Source organism: Sus scrofa, chromosome 9 (assembly GCF_054392235.1).
Source record: "Sus scrofa isolate SSC_HxYL_T2T_F1_AM1 chromosome 9, Sscrofa_HxYL_maternal_Yorkshire_Landrace_v2.0, whole genome shotgun sequence".
Classification (NCBI taxonomy): Eukaryota; Metazoa; Chordata; class Mammalia; order Artiodactyla; family Suidae; genus Sus; species Sus scrofa.
The window spans coordinates 26,292,009-26,311,310 of NC_139391.1; the positions used below are offsets into that span (position 1 = coordinate 26,292,009).

Sequence of the window (19,302 nt, forward strand, 5' to 3'; positions counted from 1 at the left end):
TTTTTCACAGCCCAATAAAACCAGGCTGGGAAAGTTGAATGACTTGGCTGCTCTCAGACTGGGAACAATGAGAAAGTTTGATAACATAATGTGGTCAGGAGGGTGCAGAAGTTACACGCAATCATTACTGGGGAGATTAGAAGTGGGTGTAACCTGCCCGAAGGGCAATGTGGTAAAATCCATAGAAATATTAAATAGTGCCTACCTCTTGACCCAGAAATTCCACTTTTAGGAATTTATCCTACAAGCAATAAGGGCACATAGATGCAAAGACATACATGAACACATTGTCACTGAAGCACAGCACAGTCAAATGCAGTAGCAAAAGGCTAGAGACAACCTGCGTGTTCACTGGTGAGGGACCAGTACAGGAGAACAGCCCACAAAGAACACGGCTGACACTTAGCACCGGAAGTCAGGGCAGGCCCCGTGGTTTAAGGGCTCCGTCTTCCAAGACTGCACCCTACTTCATTCACCGACCACAAGTCCAGGTCTCTTGTACTTCTGACCAACCAGCTAGAAATCGGGGGTCCCCAAGCCTCCCCTCTCCCACCGTCAGCGTTTATAATTTGCTAGAACAGCTCACAGAACTCAGGAAAGCACTTGAGTCACTATTATCAGTCTATGATAAAGGCTACAACCCAGGAACAGCCCTCTGGAAGAGCTGCCACAGGAAAGGAGTGCGGGAAGGGGCACAGGGCTCCCAGACCCTCTCCAGGCACACCCCCTGGCACCTCCATGTGCTCACCAGCCCAGAAGCTCTCTGAACTCCTTCAGTTAGGGTTTGGGGGGGAGGTTCCATTACTTAGGCATGATTGATGAAATCATTGGTCATTGGTGATTAGCTCAAACCCCAGGCCTTCCCCCTTCCCTGGAGGTCAGGCCCGAGGTTAAAAGCTCCAGCCCTCTAATCACACTGAGTGGTTCCTCTGCCAACGAGCCCTCATCTTCCAAGAGTCACCTCATTAGCAAACCAAAAACTACTTATCACTTAGGAGAATCCAAGGGTCTTAGAAGCTTATGTGTTAGGAACTGAGAACTAAGACCAAAATACCTAGGAATAGACCTACTTAAAGAGGTAGAAGACCTGTACTTGGAAAAGTGTAAGACACCAATGAAAGAAACTGAAGATGACATAGAATGATAGTGTTCATTGATTGGAAGGATTTAATTGTTAATTCTATGATACTACCCAAGGCAAGCTACAGATTCAGTGAAATCCCTATCAAAATACCATGGGCATTTTTCACAGAACAAGTAATTTTAAACTTTGTGTGGAACCACAAAAGACTCTGAATAGCCAAAACAATCTTGGAGAAGAAGAACAGAACCGGAGGTATCACGCTCCCTGACTTCAGACTCTACTACAAAGCTACAGTAAACAAAAGAGTGTGATACTGGCACAAAAACAGACACATGGAGCAGAACAGAGAGCTCAGAAGTTCCCAGACCAGGTATAGAACCTGCACCACAGCAGTAACCAGAGCCACAGCAGTGATCAGCAGTACATCTTTAACCCACTGAGCCACCAGAGAATTCCTTCACTTCTTTTGTCACCCAAAACAGCATGTTGCTCAGTGCTGGTAAAGACTTGAGAGATGGATGTGACAAGAAGCAAGAGTGTACCCCTGGGCTTTCCAATGGGGTGGCTTTAGGCCATAAGTAGCTATTGAGCACTTGAAATTAGCTAGTCCAAATGAAGATGTGCCCTAAGTGTAAAAGATTTAGTATGTTAAACAGAATGTAAAATACTTCAATAATTTTTTATTTTTTATGCCATATGGAAGTTCCCAAGCTAGGGATTGAATTAGAGCTGTAGCTGCTGGCCTATACTACAGCCACAGCAACACTGGATCCTTAACCCTCTGAGCAAGGCCAGGGATCAAACCCGAGTCCTAATGGATACTAGTTGGGTTTGTTAACCACTGAGCCACGGTGGGAACTCCCTCAGTAATTTTTTATATTGATTACATGTTGAAAAAATAATTTAGCTATATTGGGTAAAACAAAATGTATTATTAAAATTGATTTTGCCTGTTTCTTTTTACTTTTTTAATGCAGCCACTAGATATAATTACATATACGGCTGGCATGCGTGGCCTGGCTTATATTTCTATTGGGTAGCATTGGTTGAGACCATCGCTCTTCCACTCTCTGGCAACATATCATGTTCCCTTGAGGTTCCACCCTCTCCCCTCTTCACCACTGTGAGTGCTCTGATCACCACCATACACACACTTCCACCCCCACTCCCAGTCTTTCCTCTTCATTCTTTAAACGCATCAGCAACTCTACTGCAAGGCGTGGCATCACCCTACCTCCCTCCAGCATCCCCACCGACACACCACCCAGCATCCTCATCTTCGAGAACATTCTCCCTCTACCTCAGCCTCCCACAGAACAGCCTGCTGTGACCCTTGTTCCTTCCCTTACTGTTCAGCACCTCCCACTGGCCTCCTTGGTCCTTCCGCCCCAACTCCTTCTACATTTCCCAACTCATCCTCGTCACTTGGCCCCCTCTCCAGCCTGGGTTCCACGGCCCGTCGTGTTCCCTGTACTCTCTTTTTCTCTTTTCTTTTTAGGGCCACACACCACGGCACATCCATCTCTCAAGTCTTTACCCTGGTTCCTGGGCCAGGGGTTGAATCAGAGCTGCAGCTGCCAGCCTACACCACAGCAACGCCAGATCCGAGCCGCATCTGCAAGCTACACCCCAGCTTCCACTTCACTCGAGAATCCGTCGTGTCCCTAATCTGCTGAGTCACGACGGGAATTCCGACTCATGCACATTTGATGATTCCTTCAACTCCAGCGGCCTCTGTCCTTTCACCATATCCAGCGGGCAAACCCTCGCCCTGGATCAACAACTCTCCACTTCCTCTCTGCCCAGACCTGAGACCTGAGCAGTCAACGCGCTAGGAGAACGTTCCACGGCAGCCGCTTTCCAGAACAACAGAGCGCACGGTTCCCGGGGCGCATTCACGAGCGCCCTCCGTGCAGCGAATCTTACTTCGTTTTCGCATGATTATTGTCACCAGCTGCCTCCAGTCTCTCTGAACCTCCACATTCCTCCTCCTCCTTCTCAGCAGACGACCTTGTCCTCCTGGGACACAGCTGAGCACCCTCTGCTGCTTGAAACAGCCCGTGGCTTCTGGACCACCCCACGCACCAGGGCTTCTCAGCTCCTTCTCTGCCTGTAGAGGAGAAACACCGCCCTGCTCCCCCGATGCCCAGAAGGCATATTTGCCTGTGGGGACAGAAGGGGGCAAGAAGCCAGCTGGGGAAGCCCCGGGAGGGCCACCCCCACTCACCTAGAGGAACCTAAACACTCAGGCTCTGTTTTGGCTGCGCCACGCCCTAGCTGGGCAACCGAGCAAATGCCCTCACCTCTCTGAACCACCAGGTCCTCGTTTGTAATTAAGGATCATCCAGGGTTGACGGTCAGTGATTCAATTAAAAAAACCAAAAAAACATGTGGTTGAGAGGGCTCGGTGGTCGAGAGGGCTCGATAGCCAGGAACAATTCCGAGAAGCCTGGGCGCTCCCTTCCCTGATTCAATCCAGGCTCCTCCCACTCCACGAGTATTTGGGAAGGGAAGCGAACGAAGGGGACTGACCTCTATGGAGCTTCGACTCGAAGTCACACTTCCACACCCGAGTCCATAATTAACTTCTTTGGTGTGGACCAGTTCCACCCACTCTCTTCTCAGAGCCTGGCAGAGAGGGCTCTGCAAAGCCACCTCCCCAGTCACAGCTGATTGGACCAAGGTGGACCACGTGATCTATTCTAGTTCCTGTCAATCTTTGATTGAACATTAGACCGTGTGGGGAAGCCTTTAAAAATCCTACCCCCTGGAGTTCCTGTGTGGTTCAGCAGGTTATGAACCCTACTGGTATCCATGAGGATTCGGGTTCCATCCCTGGCCTCACTCAGTGGGTTAAGGATCTGGCATTGCTGTGGCTGTGGTGTAGGCTCTGATTAGATCCCTAGAAAATTTCCATATGCTGCAGGTGTGGCCCTAAAAAAAAAACAACAAACCCTCCCCCCAAAACCCCCTACCTTTGACTGAGTTCAGAATCAAGGCAACTGATTTTTAAAAGTCCCAACATGACTTCAGTGTGCAGCCAAGACTGAAAAACTACTGAGTGAATCCACACTAAGGGGTTTGTAGCTGCAGCTCACACCCCCTTCCTGGGGGCATTTACAAAGCCTCAAGCCCAAGGAATGAAGAGCCAATGTATGAAGAGAAATGTTGAGGCCCCTGTGACAACTCTGTTGTGAGATATTTGAGAGAAATTTACTCTTTCTGGCATCCCTCAGATTTCATTGTATCTGGTCCTATTTCTAGAGATGCTTTGTGGTTAGGGAGGAAGAACAGGTGCCCTAAGTGATTCCCTTTGCCGCCTCCACCCTCTGCAATGCTGTAAGGCAATGGTTCGCAACATTAAGTTTCAACAGAATCACATGGAGAGCTTGTTAAAACAGTTGTTGGGGAAGTTGTCTTGTGATGCAGTGGGTTAAGGAGCCGGCGGTGTCACTGCAGTGGTTTGGGTTGCTGCTGTGACCCGGGTTCAATCCCTGGCCTGGGAACTTCCATATGCTGTGGATGTGGCAAAAAACAGAAAAACAAGCAATGGCTGGGCCCCAGTCTCTCATTTAGTAGGTCTAGGGTGAAGCCCCAGATTTGGCGTCACTATCAAATTCCTAGGTGATGCCAGGAAATCACTTTTAGAACTTTGGAAAAAGGGGGCACTGAGGATGCTCCTAGGATCTCTGCAGACCGGCCCCTCCTCTCCCTCCCCAGCACTGTTAATACCACTTCTTCCAGGCAGGGGACCAGCCTCTGCTTTAGAACTCTTCATCTTGGAGAAAGGAAGGGGGGACACCCAGTCATTGCCAGAACCAGGACCACAGGGTTCTGGAGAACAGAATTGGGGGAGTGTGTATATAATGATTGCACTCGTGGACCTGGAATCAGACAGACTTGTGCTCAACGTTTGGGTCTGCCAGTAACAGCTGTGTGATCTGGCATAAGTTAGTTTCTTTCAGTCTCAGTTACTGCACTAAAGAAATAAGTACATTATCATAGGGCTGTGCCCACCTCCTGTGGCTGAATGAAGTTTATGTGAGGCAGTAGATGTAAGGAGCTTATCACCATTTCTAATACTTGGTGACCATTCAGTAATTATTAGCTATCATTAATGAGAATTCTTTGAAGGTGTACCAAGCTGCTTATTGAGGTAGTGAGCTCCCCATCCCCAGGGCTGTGTAAGCAGAAGCTGGAGTGTGTAAGCAGTACCAGGGATTGAAGCCATAGAACTGAGACTAGGAGCTGGAATGTTTCGTGGAGGAGGCTGGTTCTTCCAGCCCAAATCACATAAGAGGAGAACTGGAATCAGCTTTTCTAAATCTGTGATGCCCCTTGTGGAAGTCTGGCAAGAGACTTGGCAAGTTGAAGTTCCTTTCTGTGGAATTTCTTCTGGAATCTTTTTTTTTTTTTTTTTTTTTTTTTTGCTTTTTAGTGCTGCACCTGTGGCATATGGAGGTTCCCAGACTAGGGGTAGAATCAGAGCTGCAGCTGCCAGCCTACACCACAGACACACCAACACTGGATCCTTAACCCACTGAGCAAGGCCAGGGATTGAACCTACATCCTCATGGATGCTAGTCAGATTCATTAACCGCTGAGCCATGACAGGCTCTCCTGGAACCTTTTCAACCGCACCTTCTCCATCCCTGCTCCACAGATAGGAGGATGCTTCCTGGTGACCGACGGAAGCAACACACATTCTCTTAGGAAGGATGCAACTTCAGTCCAGACCGACAGAGATCGCAGCAAAGCTACTGATTTGGAACATGCATCTTGAGTTCAGAAATATCAAACTATTGAAAGAAGAAAAACTCTTACAGCAGATAAAATACATAGGTGTCCCTGGGTCCTGGGGACAATGGAGAAAGGAGGGCCTTCTGACCGCAGCCCCTTCCCGGGCCAGCAGGGAGTATATCCAGGACTCCCCTGGAGACCACGAATGAAGAAATTTGGGTGACTTTCCGGTTGATGCTGCCCCTCCCTCAATAGCTTCCATGTGATCCTCCAGGCATATTTGAGCACCGCCCCCATGAGGGGCAGGTGTGTGTGCAGGAGCACCTGCCAGCCTGGAGGGGGCCCCGCATCTTGCTCCTCCTACACAACGTGTGTATCACTCACTAGCACCACACTGGCAGCCTGTATTAAGGCTCCGCTCCCCCCTGAGGGGCAGCGAAAAGCCGAAAGCTTACCTGTTCATCCTCAGGGGGCTAGCGAAGGAAAAAGAAGCCTATGTAGAGGATGACAGATGGATGGTAGTTGAGAGCAATGAGCAAGATCCCTGCTAGCAACATGGACAGTGCTGAAAAAACTGCTGTAAAAACTGAGCTGCTGTTGCTAACACGACAGAGTGATTGCTTTTGTTTTTTTTTTTTTTTTGGCTGCCCTCACAGCGTATGGAAGTTCCCGGGCCATGGATCAAATCTGAGCCGCAGCTGTGACCTATGCCACAGCTGTGGCAATGCCCCATCCTTAACCCACTGCTCCAGGCCAGGGAGCAAACCTGTACCTCAGCAGCAACCTAAGCTGCTGCAGAGACAATGCCGGATCCTTAACCTGTTGCACCATAGTAGGAACTCCATGATAGCATTTATTATTTTTATTATTATTATTATTATTATTATTATTATTATTGCTTTTCAGGGCTGCATCTGTGGCATATGGAAGTTCCCAGGCTAGGGGTCTAATCAGAGCTACGCTGCCAGCCTACGCCAGAGCCACAGCAACAACAGATCTGAGCTGTGTCTGTGACATATACCACAGCTCATGGCAGTGCCAGATCCTTAACCTACTGAGCAAGGCCAGGGATTGAACCCACAACCTCATGGTTCCCAGTCAGATTCATTTCTGCTGAGCCACGATGGGAACTCCATCCATGATAGCATTTTTTTTTTTTTTAAAAAGCACACCCAAGCACCACTTTTTTTGGTGGGGACATTTATATGTCAGCCAGACCATTGTCTATCATCTGAGAGGACAGTGCAGAGAGAGACCACGCTGCATTTGTCTGTTTCATGGGGGCCAGTGAGAGCCCGATGCACTGTAAGTGCTTGGTAACCATGTGCCATGTGGATGGCTGTGCAGGTGACCAGTAGGGCCTTGCCCTGGAGTGATGGATCCTGGCGTCTCCCCAGGGTCTCCAGGGGATTCTGTCTACGCAGGCTATCCCACCCCTCCCCATCCATGTTCCAGCCAGCCAAGCCCAGAACCCACAGCTCCATCTGGTTGCAGCTGCTCTGGCCTGCCTTCTCCCTCCCCAGACCCAGGCTAAGGCTCAGCCCCCAGGCGGCTCCTTTGTTCTCCTGGTCACAGGGGGTGGGGGGGCACTGGGCCATGAGTGACTCCACCAGGCCAGCTCCTCCATCCCTGGTCCCATCCTGGTAAAGTGGTGGTGTTAAAGGGCACTTTGGGTATTCACATGTGCATGTGCACACGTGTGTGTGTGTGTATGTGTGTGTGTGTGAGCGCTAGGGGAACAGGCTGCTTTTTAGAAGTTGGGGTTGGGACACAGGAAGCAAGCTGACCTGGCCCCAAATAATTAATTAATGTTTCTTGCTTTGGATCATCTGCTTCCAAATGAGAGGGAGCACAGAGACTCAGAAGCCTGGTGGCCAACTTCCCATGTTGAGAGCTAAGAAAGGAAATGAACTTGGGTCCTAGAATGTTGCTCCACCTTGGCCAGCTGCAGGAGGCCGCCAGCTTTTTGAGGGGACAGGCCTTTATGTCCCTGTCTTAGTTTGAGCTGTTATAACAAAATACCAGCAACTGGGGGGCCTAAACCACAGACATTTACTTCTCATCTTTGTGAAGGCTGAGAAGTCCAAGATTAAGGTGCCAACAGACTCAGTTCTCCGTGAGGGCCCTCTTCCTGGCTTGCAGACGGCCACCTTCCTGCTGTATCATCGCCTGGTAGAGAGAGGGCGCTCTGGCCTCTTCCCCTTCTTATAAGGACACTAATCCTATCATAGAAGTCCCATCCACTTAATTGCCTCCCAAAGGCCCCACCTCCAAACACCATTATATCAGGAATAAGGGCTTCATCAGATGGATTTCTGGGGGACATAAACATTCAGTCCATGACATTTTACTCCCAGACTCCCCAAATTCTTGCAATGAATTCTTGCATGCAAAATGCATTCATTCCATCCCAATAGCTCCAAAAGTCTTAACTTGTTTCAGCTTCACCTCTCAAGTCTAAAGTCTCATCTAAATGCCATCTACATCAGATGTGGGTGAGTCTATGGCCATACCACCCTGAACACACCCTATGTCATGGAAATCAGATATGGGTGAGACTTGAGGTACGATTCATCTTAAAAGAAAATTACCCTCCAATGGATAACCAGAGAAACCAGATAAGCTGTGTGCTTTGGAAATGCAGGGGTGAGACAAGCATGGGATAGACATTCCCATTCCAAAAAGAAGAAATCAGAAGGAAGAAAGGAGTGACAGCTCCCGTGTGAGTCCCAAACCTAGTAAGGTAAATGCCATTAGGGTTTTTTTGTTTGTTTGTTTTTTAAGGCTGCACCTGCAGCATATGGAAGTTCCCAGGCTAGGGGTCAAATTGGAGCAGCAGCGGCTGGCCTATGCCACAGCCACAGCAACGTAGGATCCCAGCCGCATCTGTGAATTATACTACAGCTCATGGCAATGTTGGATTCTTAACCCACTGAGCGAGGCCAGGGATCAAACCAGCATTCTCATGAATACTGATCAGGTCCTTAACCCACCAAGCCATGACGGGAACTCTCCCCATTAGCTCTTAAGGCTCAAAAATTATCCTCTTTGGTTTGATGCTCTGCCCTCAAGACCCCCTGGGGTGGTGTTCTTGCCGTCAGGATCCACGGAGGCAGCGGAGCAGTGCTCCCCATCCCTGTAGCTCTACTGGGCGTTTCTGTTCCTCCCAGAGGCTGTGCTGGGCAGCCCTGCCCCGGAGGCCCTGTGTGGCCCCCATCTTGCCTGCTGAAACCAAGGCAGTGCCCCCTCCCTCGCCCATTTGAAAGAGGAGGCAGCTCTGAGCATCAGTGAATTGCCTTCGGAGTCATTCTTTTCCTGTCTTGAAGAACAGTGGACCCAGCTGAACAGCTATATGGTCAACGCGGCAGGACCTGTCAGATCAGACAGGCTTCCCTCATTTCATTCTGTCTTCACCCCCGTCACTTAAACTGGCAGTTGTTTCTGCCAGGGTGGCTGATTAGGCCCGTGGTTCACACCCAGACTAATCTTATCAACTGTTTGTTGGCCACAATCTATGTGTTCTCTCTTTTTTTGCAACATAGACAGGCTGAGCATGTTCTGCATCTTTAAGCTCTGGTTCCTTTTTGCTTAAGAACTCCTTCAAATTATTTCTCTCTTCTTGCATTTTCACGCTAAGCAGGGCAAGAAGCATCAAGCTGCTTCGTCAACACTTTGCTTAAAAAATCTCCGCAGCTAAATATCTAATTTCATCACTGTCGAGTTCTACAGAATACTGGAACTTGAACACAGTTCAGCCAAGTTCTTTGCCACTTATTTTTTAAAGAGGTGACCTTTTCTCTATCGTCCAGTAATGCTTCCTTATGTCCATCTGAAACCTCGCCGGAAAGGCCCTTAGAGGCCGTAGTTCTAGCACATACCTCAAGACTGCTCCGGCTTCTACCATTACCCAGCTCCAAAGCTGCTTCCACATTTTTAAGGTACTTGTTACAGCAGCACTTCACTACTCAGTGCCAATTTCCGTTTTAGTCAGCTTGGGTTGCTCTAACAAAATACCATTGACTGGGTGGCTGAAACAATATAGTTTTGCAAGCTGGAACATCCAAGGTCAAGGTGTTGGCAGATTTGGAGGGGCCTCTTCCCAGCTTACAGGCAGCTGCCAATTTGCTCTGTCCTCGCAGGGCAGAAAGAGAGGGAGGGGGATCCCTGGGATCTCTTCCTCTTCTTACGAGGACATGACTCCCATCATGGTGGCCCCACCATCAAGACCTCCTCTGAACCTAATTGCCTCCTAAAGGCCCCACTTCCAAAAACCATGGCATTAGGGGTTAGGGCTTCAACATATGAATTCAGGGAGAGACACAAACATTCAGTCCATAACAATCCCATTTATAGAGAAAAGCCTTTAAAGGCAGGCTGTTTGTGCTTCTGTGTTTCGTGCAGACTCCAGTGTAAACGAGTGTCTGACTCTCCAGGTGGGAGCTGTGGACAGAGGCAGAAGAGGCAGAGAATGGAGGGGGCTGGTGTGAGGGAGGAGGCCCCTACATCGTCAGGGCTGGCCCTGAAGCCCAGGGCAGGTGCACACCACTCACTCCCCTCTAAGGGGTAGACTCTGGCTGGCGATGAGCAAGCACTAGGGACCTGCCTTCCTGGAGTTTACAGATCTGCAGGAATCAGTATTCAGCGGAGAATTGCAAAACTTTGACCCTTCCTCCCGGTTTTGCATGAGCTTCCTTTTCACCTAGGAGGCTCTGAGTTCCCTCTGTCCCATTCCCCTGGCTGCTCCTGCCCTTATGTCCCTGGGTAGGTGCAGCTCCCTTTGGGAGGCTTGCCCTGGTTCTTCAAGTCTGGGTTCTGAGCCTCTAGAACTTCTAGAACCTGGGCACCTCCTGCCTCTTAGGATGCACCACTCCAAACTGGCACTCTAGTTTGGCAAGTCTGTGAACCATGGCACCCCCATGGCCTGCTTCCTGGAGGCAGAGGGTGCCTTGAACGAGTGAGTGAATAAATGAATTACACACTAGGGTGAATGGCTAGTCCTTGAATGAAGGGAGAGCTGTACAGATGCTGCTTAAGAATGGTGACTGGAAACACATGTTGGAAGGTTCAAAAACAACAGAAAAGATCACTGCAATGCCAAACATGGACAAACCAGCTCTTTCCTGCTCCATGGACAGCCAGAAGCACATGCCCTGCCCTAGTCTTTCTGGGTTTCTGAGATCTGCAGCCTCCAAGGCTGGGCTCTAGTGAGGGAGGTGCAAAGATCCGGCGTGTTAGATTGCCCACGTTTAAATCCCAACTCCATCCCCACTAGCTGGTGAGGCTGTGCCTCGGTTTCCTCACTGTGTGAAACAGGGATAAGGGTGGCCCTTATTTGATAGGGCCGCCCTGAGGAGTCAATGACAGAAGTCTTGCAAAGGGGCAATGGGTGCTCCTCCCGCTCGGCGGCCCAGCACTGGTCACTCCCTAAACCTCAGATGACTAATCTGTGAAATGGGAATGAAAGTAATGAGAATGGTTACATGAGAAAGTAGAACTGCGTTCTAATCTGGGGTTCGATCCCTTGGCGTGTGGGGGGCTGCGCGTGTTACACGCATACAAGCAGGCTCGTTAAGCGGGGAGGATTCTGGAGCCCAAACACCCAAACCCTCGGATTAGGGCAGAGAGAGGAGGACCACCGCCGGCCTGAGGAACTCAGATCCAATACCCAACCCAATCCCTCCAACCCTTTTTCATGAGAAAAGTCTGCTGGGGGTTCACTTGAGAGGTGGGGAGGCCTGCATAACCAGGGACCGGTGCCGGGGACCAGGGCAGGGACGCGATGGTGACGGGTCCCCGCAGTAGGGGGCGGGGCCCGTGCGCCTGAGCGTCGTGGATGCCTGAGCTGCAGTCTGCTTATTCCAGGAAAAAGAAATTAAAAAATGCTGCAGAGGAGGCGGCCACTGGGCCGAGCCGGTTATCACCCGGGAGGCTTCCGGCTCTGATAAGGCCCGGGCGGGGCGCGCGCCCAGAGTGGCCCGGCAGCCGGCCCACGGGAGCCTCGCCAGTGCCGGGTCCCAGCTCCAGGCCGCGCTCAGCCCCGCAGGAAGCGGCGACTCCCCGCCAGGCGGCCGCGATCCCCACCCGGGACCCGCCCGCCCGCCCGGCGCCCCGAGCCCCGCGCCCCACGCCGGGTTCGGCCCGCGCTTACTCTGCAGACAGCGGGCTGCGGCCAGGCAGAGGGCGAGGACTCCTAGCGAGAGGCCGCGGCTCTTCCTCCTCCCGCTCGGCAGAGGCCTCATGAGCGATCCCCGCGCGCCGCCGGCCCCGCATCGGCGTCCCGGGAGGCGCGGCAATGCCCGGCCCGGCTGTGCGCTGTCGCCGCCGCCGCGGCAGCTCCTGTCCGCCTGCCTGCCGGCTCCTCCTCTACCGCCTCCTGCAGGTCCTCTGGGGCCAGATGCGGCTGAGCTGGTTGTACTCTGGTTGAACCAGTTCCTAACTAAGGAGTGGGGACGAAAAAGAGGAGAGAGGGAGAGAAGGAGAGAGAGGGAGAGGGAGAGGGGGCAGAGGGAGAGAGAAGGAGGGAGAGCGGGAGAGAGCGCACTAGAATGCAAGCACTCCGAGGGAAATCGTGGCAAATAATGAGCAGTCTCTTTCCGTTCACACCCAGTGCACCGGTATTGATTCAAGATTCAGCTGGATGCTGGGTGGCAGAAGGGAGGGAAAGTATTAGGTTGCCCAAGGACCAAGAGGGACCATCTGATGGCTTCACGTGAAATGAGAAGGTTTTCAGGAACGTGAAGTGACAACCTGGGAAGAGAGGAGTGAGAAGAAGACGAGGGAACTCAGGCTGCTCTGGGTGAAGCCATTGGCTAGTGATGATATCCATCCGCCATGTACCATCCACCCATCCACCCATCCATTCATCCACTCACTCACCCATACATCCATTTCACCCCCCATACATCCACCTGCCTATCTACACATCCTGTCATCTATCCATCCAAGAAATGTTCACGGAGAGCCTTCTTATTTGCACAGGGCCTGGCACATAGTAGATACTCATAAAACATTGGTGGCATGAAGCTGGGCCCTGTGCTAAGAGCTGGGGATACAACTATGAACAAGACAGACATCTTTAGAAGGCCTAGCAAGGGGTAGCAGCTGGAAAAACGAGCAATTGCTGTACAGTGCATATGTCTCTAGGATAAGGAAGGCCTAGGATACTGTGGGGACTCAGAGCAAGAATAATTAAACTTGGGCCTGGGGTGGGAGGGAAGAGTACAGAGTCGGGGAGGAATTAGTACTGGTCCCAGCTAGACATGAAATTCGCTTCTAGGTGGTTAAAACTAGATTTTCTAACCTCTCTTGCAGCTGGAGGTAGCAGAGTGGTCCAGGGCTGGCCCGTGATGTTTAAGGGAAGGCTTCTTGGAGTGTTTCAGGGAAAGTTTTCACTTTCCTGATAAAAGTGACAGATAAGGATAGGGCCACCCCTTCCCCTTCTTCTAGCCTTGAAGACATCATAATGTTTAGATGTGTGACACCTTTCTTGTATCCATGAAGTTACACGGATGAGGACAAAACCCATCATGCCAAGGAGGATGATGGAGCAGAAAGATGGAAAAATAAAAGACCGTGGCGATCCAGCATGCTTTCCTATCTCCTTCTTCTGGTTCTCAAGAGGGGTTCCTTGTCAAGTCCATGTATTCTTTTTTCTTTTTGGTCTTTTTTCCATTTCTTGGGCCGCTGCCGTGGCATATGGAAATTCCCAGGCTAGGGGTTGAATCCGAGCTGCAGCTGCCAGCCTACGCAGAGCCACAGCAACGCCGGATCCTTAACCCACTGAGCAAGGCCAGGGATCGAACCCACAACCTAATGGTTCCTAGTCGGATTTGTTAACCACTAAGCCACAACGGGAACTCCAATTCCATGTATTCTTGGTGAGGCTGACAGTAGCGGTACCCTGCTGACTGCCCCTGGGTGGGCTTGTGAGCCAGGCTGACCAATCAGGGTACACTTTTAACCAGCCAAAGCGTTTGGTTCAAGGATGGGTGGATGGGGCCCTCAGAGTCTTTCCTAGGAATGATAGGTGGTCGCTGCTGGTATTGCTAAAAATCAGAGGGTATGAACCTGGAAATACTGTGAATACTGGAAAGGCCCTGACTGAAACATGAAGCCAGGCACAAACTGAGCCTAGAGCTGAGAAGAGCGGTAGAGTCCTCATGACATGATTTGAGCTCTGGGATTCAGCACACGTGCCAGTTATGAGTGAGGAAAGACCCTCTTTTGCCTCAGAAAATTCAAGTTGGATTTCTATGACATAAAAGAAAGGCTTGACTCATACAAGCGGTCGTCTTGATATATTTCGGTTTTCCTTATTCCATGTAAGGGGATTCAGGAATCACTTGCATTCATTTATTTACTCATCAAACTGTCTTCAAATCTGTCCACAAACCAGGCTATGTGCTAGGCCCTGCAGCTCTAAAGATGAAAAACTCATGGCTCCTGGTTCCAAAAAACTTGCAGATTGGTGGAGACAGCATGATCCAAATTGAGAAGGGCCTCCAGGCAGATAGGCTTCTCATGCTGAGGGCAAGAAGGGAGCAAACTGGCTGTTTTGCTTACTGCTGTATATGTACCTGGTACGTGGCACATGGCACGTGGCACATGGCCGGGGGGGGTGCTTAATACGAATGAGAAAAACTGAAGACTGAGAGATGTGAGAGAGAAAGAAGAATTTCATGAGATCGAGAGCTGATACAGGCTTGAGTGACTCAGTGATGCTGTGAGCTCCCATCCTGCCTCTGTCTCCTACCAGCTGTCTGTCCATGGAGAAGTGACATCGAACTCTCTGAACTACTGAGGGGGTTGGGCTCTACCAGAAATGCTTGAGCCTGTCTGCACATTAGGAAAAAAGCACCTCAGCCTGGGCCTTGCTCCAGTTCAATTAAATTGTATTTTCTGGGGTGGGGCCCTGGTATTAGTGTTTTTTTGAAAGCTCTCTGATGATTCTAATGTGTAGCTAAGGTGGAAAACCACTGCTGTGTTAGTTACAAGCTTCTTGTGTCATATTCAAGGACACTTTGATCTGAATTTATCAGATCTTTTATTCTACAGAGAGGAGCGGGGAGATCGCATGAGTCCATTTAAGCCATGGACCATGTTTACAATTTCATTTTGTTGTTGTTGTTTGTTTGTTTATGGCTGTACCCCTGGCATATGGAAGTTCCTGGGCTAGGGGATGAATTGGAGCTATAGCTGCCAGACTGTGCCATAGCCACAGCAAAGCCAGTCCAAGTCTCTCTTCTTTCTCCCTCCCTTCCTTCATTCCTCCCTCCCTCCCTCCCTTCCTTCCTTCCACTGTTAGCTAAGTGCCTACAAGATCCCTGGCAAGGCATTAGTCTGGTTGACACAGGGAGGGAGGAGGAGTAGGGAGGAAGACTAGAAAAGCAGATTGGAACTAAGATGGGGGGGTCCCATATGCTGATGCTGAAGATGCTTGTTTTTGCAAAAATGATATAATTCAAGATTCACACTTTAGTATGAAATGTGGGCTCCTCCTTTGCAATCTTTGGCATATGCTATAGCCTTCAGGTATTCTCACCAATCAACCACTCTGGTAAAAAAAAAATAACACCCACCAGCATCTTTTTCCTCAAAACCGTAGGAGCATTCTTCACTTCCAAGAGAAGCAAATCATGTGTGTTTATAGTGGCCTCGTTTTATGACAGCCATATATTCCCATATAATTCTCATTTTCAAGGACAGTCTTGATTTTAAATATACCATTCCATTGTTCCTGTAGGTAATGAATTTGCGAGATCGCATTTCCTGGAGTCTGGTTCGGCAAAACTGATCACCACATTCAGATGACTTGTTAAGTTCTTGTTTTCTGGGGGGAGGGGGTTTCTCTTGAAAATATGCTTTTGTTTATTATGTATGTAGGATATTATCGTGCCAGGCAGGTGGTTGAACTGGGAGGAGGTTGTGTTGAATGTTACAGTACGAAGGTCATACAAATCTTTGTTAACCCTGATTCCTTTGAGCTGGTGCCATGCAGTGCCCTCAGGCTCTTAAGCTGAGCTGGTCTCCATTCCACAGGTCACCCTGGGATCCCTAGGAGGCCAAGCCTTTTAAGGGGAAGATTCTTTTCTCACTTGGACTTGGTTGTCCCAAACTCCCTGTCCCACAAAGAGTACACAAGTCATGCTGCTTGATGCAGGCAAGCTCTATCCCCTATTAGCCCGTAGTCTCCTTAAGGGTGAGTGTCACCATTATTCTCTTATTATCCGCCCCGCATGATCATGGTGTTGCTGGGGGGCACAGTAGGTAAGAGCCCTGGCTGCACCCTGCAGCATGCAAAATTCTGGGGCCAGGGATTGAACCTGCACTGCAGCAGTGACCCGAGGCACAGCAGTGACAACACCTTTACTGCCAGGCCACCAGGGGACTCCCTCATTTTTAAGTTCTCTTCATTTTTTCTTTTTCTTTCTTTCTTTCTTTTTTTTTTTTTTTTGTCTTTTTGCCTTTTCTAGGGCCGCACCCGTGGCATTTGGAGGTTCCCAAGCTAGGGGTCTAATCAGAGCTGTAGTCACCAGCCTACGCCAGAACCACAGCAACACTGGATCCAAGCCACATCTGCAAACTACACCACAGCTCTGGGCAACGTCAGATCCTTAACCCACTGAGCGAGGCCAGGGATCGAACCTGCAACCTCATGGGTCCTAGTCGGATTCGTTAACCACTGAGCCACGATGGGAACTCCTTAAGTTCTCTTTAGACACTGGAATTCTTCATTGTCTCAGGGGCCAGATGCCCCCTGCCCTTGGTTAGCCAGGGATTGAAAATATTTGGGTGAGCTTGGACTAGATCTCTTTAGTTTCTTACAACTTGAGCCTCCTTTTCATCATTAAGTTCTCAGTACAAATTTAATTCTCTTCAGGAGGCCAAAAGCAGCCCTGCCCTACGGACCTTCACCGTCATTAACCTATGTTTTAAAATCAGCTTGACCGTTGGATTGATGCACAGGAAATGGTACCCATTGCAAAGTACAGTCTGATGGTCGTTGTTATGTGTATACACCCATTCGACAGCTGCCAATGAAGATACGGAACATTTCCATCAGTCTGGAAGCTTCCTCTGGGCAGTCAAGTGCATCCTTCTCGCCGCCCTGTGCCCTAGGCAACGACTGGGTTGTTTTTTGTCAATATAGATTCATTTACATTCTCTAGCATGATAAAAATAGAATCACGCAGCATGCAGTATTTTTGTCTGCCTTTCCCCCCCAGCTTAATGATTTTGCTATTCATTCATGTTGTTATGGGTATCAGCATTTCATTCCCTGTATCCCATGGTATGAATACGCTATTACCGTTGTGGATATTTGGGTTATTTTCAGGTTTTTTTTTTTTTTGTCTTTTTAGGGCTGCACCCTCAGCATATGGAGGTTCCCACGCTAGGGGTCCAATCAGAACTGTAGCCGCTGGCCTACACCACAGCCACAGCCACACCAGGTCTGAGCCGTGACTGTGACTTATGTACCACAGCTCACAGCATTGCCGGATCCTTAACCCTTGAGCGAAGCCAGGGATCAAACCCACGTCCTCATGAATACTAGTCAGATTCGGGTCTGCTGAGCTGCGACAGGAACTCCCTATTTTCAGTTTTTGCCTCTTGGTGTCAGTCTCTTTCCTTGTCTTCACTGTGTGTCACTGTTTGAAATTATCGTCTTTGTCTATTTGGTTGTTTTTGCCTCTGCTCTTCTCCGCAGCTAGGACAAACAGGATCTCGTGTGGTCCATCACCTTCTCTGCAGTGCCTGGCACATGATGGGAGCTCAGGCATTAAGTAATGCCTGGAATTTTAATGTCGGGCTGTACTTGGAACATTCCTGAGTTCAAATACCAGCTATGGCCCTATTCGCTCTGTGATCTTGAGCAAATTGCCTCACCTCTCTGAGTTTCAGTACTTCGTCTGGAAGCTGATCACTATCACACTATCTCACAAGGTTGTTATGTGCTTAAAGGTAGATTTTTAACCAAAGGAAAGCCGGTGCTGTCCTCCTTTAATCCGCTCATCAACCCTATGAGGAAAGTACGATTATTATCATTCTATCCATTTCACAGATAAGAACATTGAGGCAGGAATTAGTCTGAGCAGAGCCTCATTTGTACCCAGCTGTTCAGCTGAGACTGGTTTCCTCATCACTGCATTTCTACTTCGCTAGGCTGTTAACTGTGAAGTGGCCAGCACAGTAACCAACACATACCCAGCTTCACGGTCAATGTTCATTTCCTTTTGCTCTACGTATAAAGTGAGAGTGAAATGCCAAACATCCCACCATCTACTTCTAATTTAAGGACCATATGTGCAAATTTGCACCAGGTAAACTTCAATGGAATTTTGTGGACTGTGATATACTGCATTATTTTCAGCCTCTCAACACTTCAGTTTCTTGCTTTGAAACATGATTTAAGTACCAGAAAAGAAGGTAAGTTTGTCAAACAGATTGGTTTGAGTCTATATTTTTCCAGTACATCGATTGCGAATTCTTGTTCCTACTTGTGGCCCAGAAGGAGACTCCCTAGCCCCCTTTATATTTTTTTGTCTTTTTATTTATTTTTTTACAGCCACACTTGCAGCATATGGAGGTTCCCAGGCTAGGGGTCCAATCAGAACTGTAGCTGCTGGCCTACACCACAGCCACAGCAACGCCAGATCCGAGCCGTGTTTGCAACCTACACCACAGCTCACAGCAACGCTGGACCCTTAACCCACTGAGCGAGGCCAGGGATCAAACCCGCAACCTCATGGATCTCAGTCAGGTTCGTTAACCACTGAGCCAGGAAGGGAAGTCCCCAGGTTCTTAACCCACTGTGCTATGGTGGGAACTCCCTTAGTTTTATTGAGATATAATTGCCAGACAGCACAATTTAAGGTGTACAGCACAACGTCTCGACTTACATACATTATGAAATGATGACGCATGACCGCAATAAATTTAGTGAGCACCCATCATCTCATATAGATACGTAATTTTTTAAAAAGACAAAACTATTTTTTTCCTTGAGATGAGCGTCTTTAGGATTTCCTCTCCTAACAACTTTCGTATATAACATACAGGTGTTAGTTATCCTTATCATGCCATACCTTATATCCGTACAGCTTAATCATCTGATAATTGGAAGTTTGTACCCTTTGACTACCTTCATCCAATTCCCCATCCCCCCCACCCCTGGAAAGAGCTATTTTCTGATTTAGCCCATAAAGCACTCTGCTGAGAGTAACTGTTCAGGAACATTCTTAGAGCTACAGGCTGTGAACTCTGTTCATAGCTTGTTATCTGAGTGGCTGATCTGGGAGGGGCCCACAGATCCCGGGAGGCTCAGTTTTGCCCCCTGCCCTTGGTTAGCTGGATCCTTAACCCACTGAGCGAGGCCAGGGATGGAATCGGAATTCTCAAGGACACCATGTTGGGTTCTTAACCCCTGAGCCACAACAGGAACTCCTCAGATCAACATCGTGACAAAATACTTAGATGAT

General features: G+C 49.3%; 1 protein-coding gene across 7 annotated transcripts in view; it reads right to left on the reverse strand.

Moving 5' to 3' along the window:
- The window catches only part of VSTM5 (V-set and transmembrane domain containing 5), a 30,210-nt gene extending 18,018 nt beyond the window's left edge, over window positions 1-12,192 (reverse strand). For 3 of the 7 annotated variants that reach the window (XR_014815014.1, XR_014815013.1, XM_084975719.1), the window contains exon 1: window positions 3,011-3,393. Coding sequence is in view for 4 of the 7 variants with exons in the window: in XM_084975719.1 (XP_084831845.1) it covers window positions 3,011-3,023 (13 nt within the window). In the remaining 3 variants the exon portion in view is untranslated. Of the gene's footprint in view, window positions 1-3,010; window positions 3,437-11,972 lie in introns of those variants that run through there. The other 4 variants (XR_014815011.1, XM_003129787.5, XM_084975722.1 and 1 more) reach the window with 3 other exon arrangements.
- Between the last annotated feature and the right edge of the window lie 7,110 nt (window positions 12,193-19,302).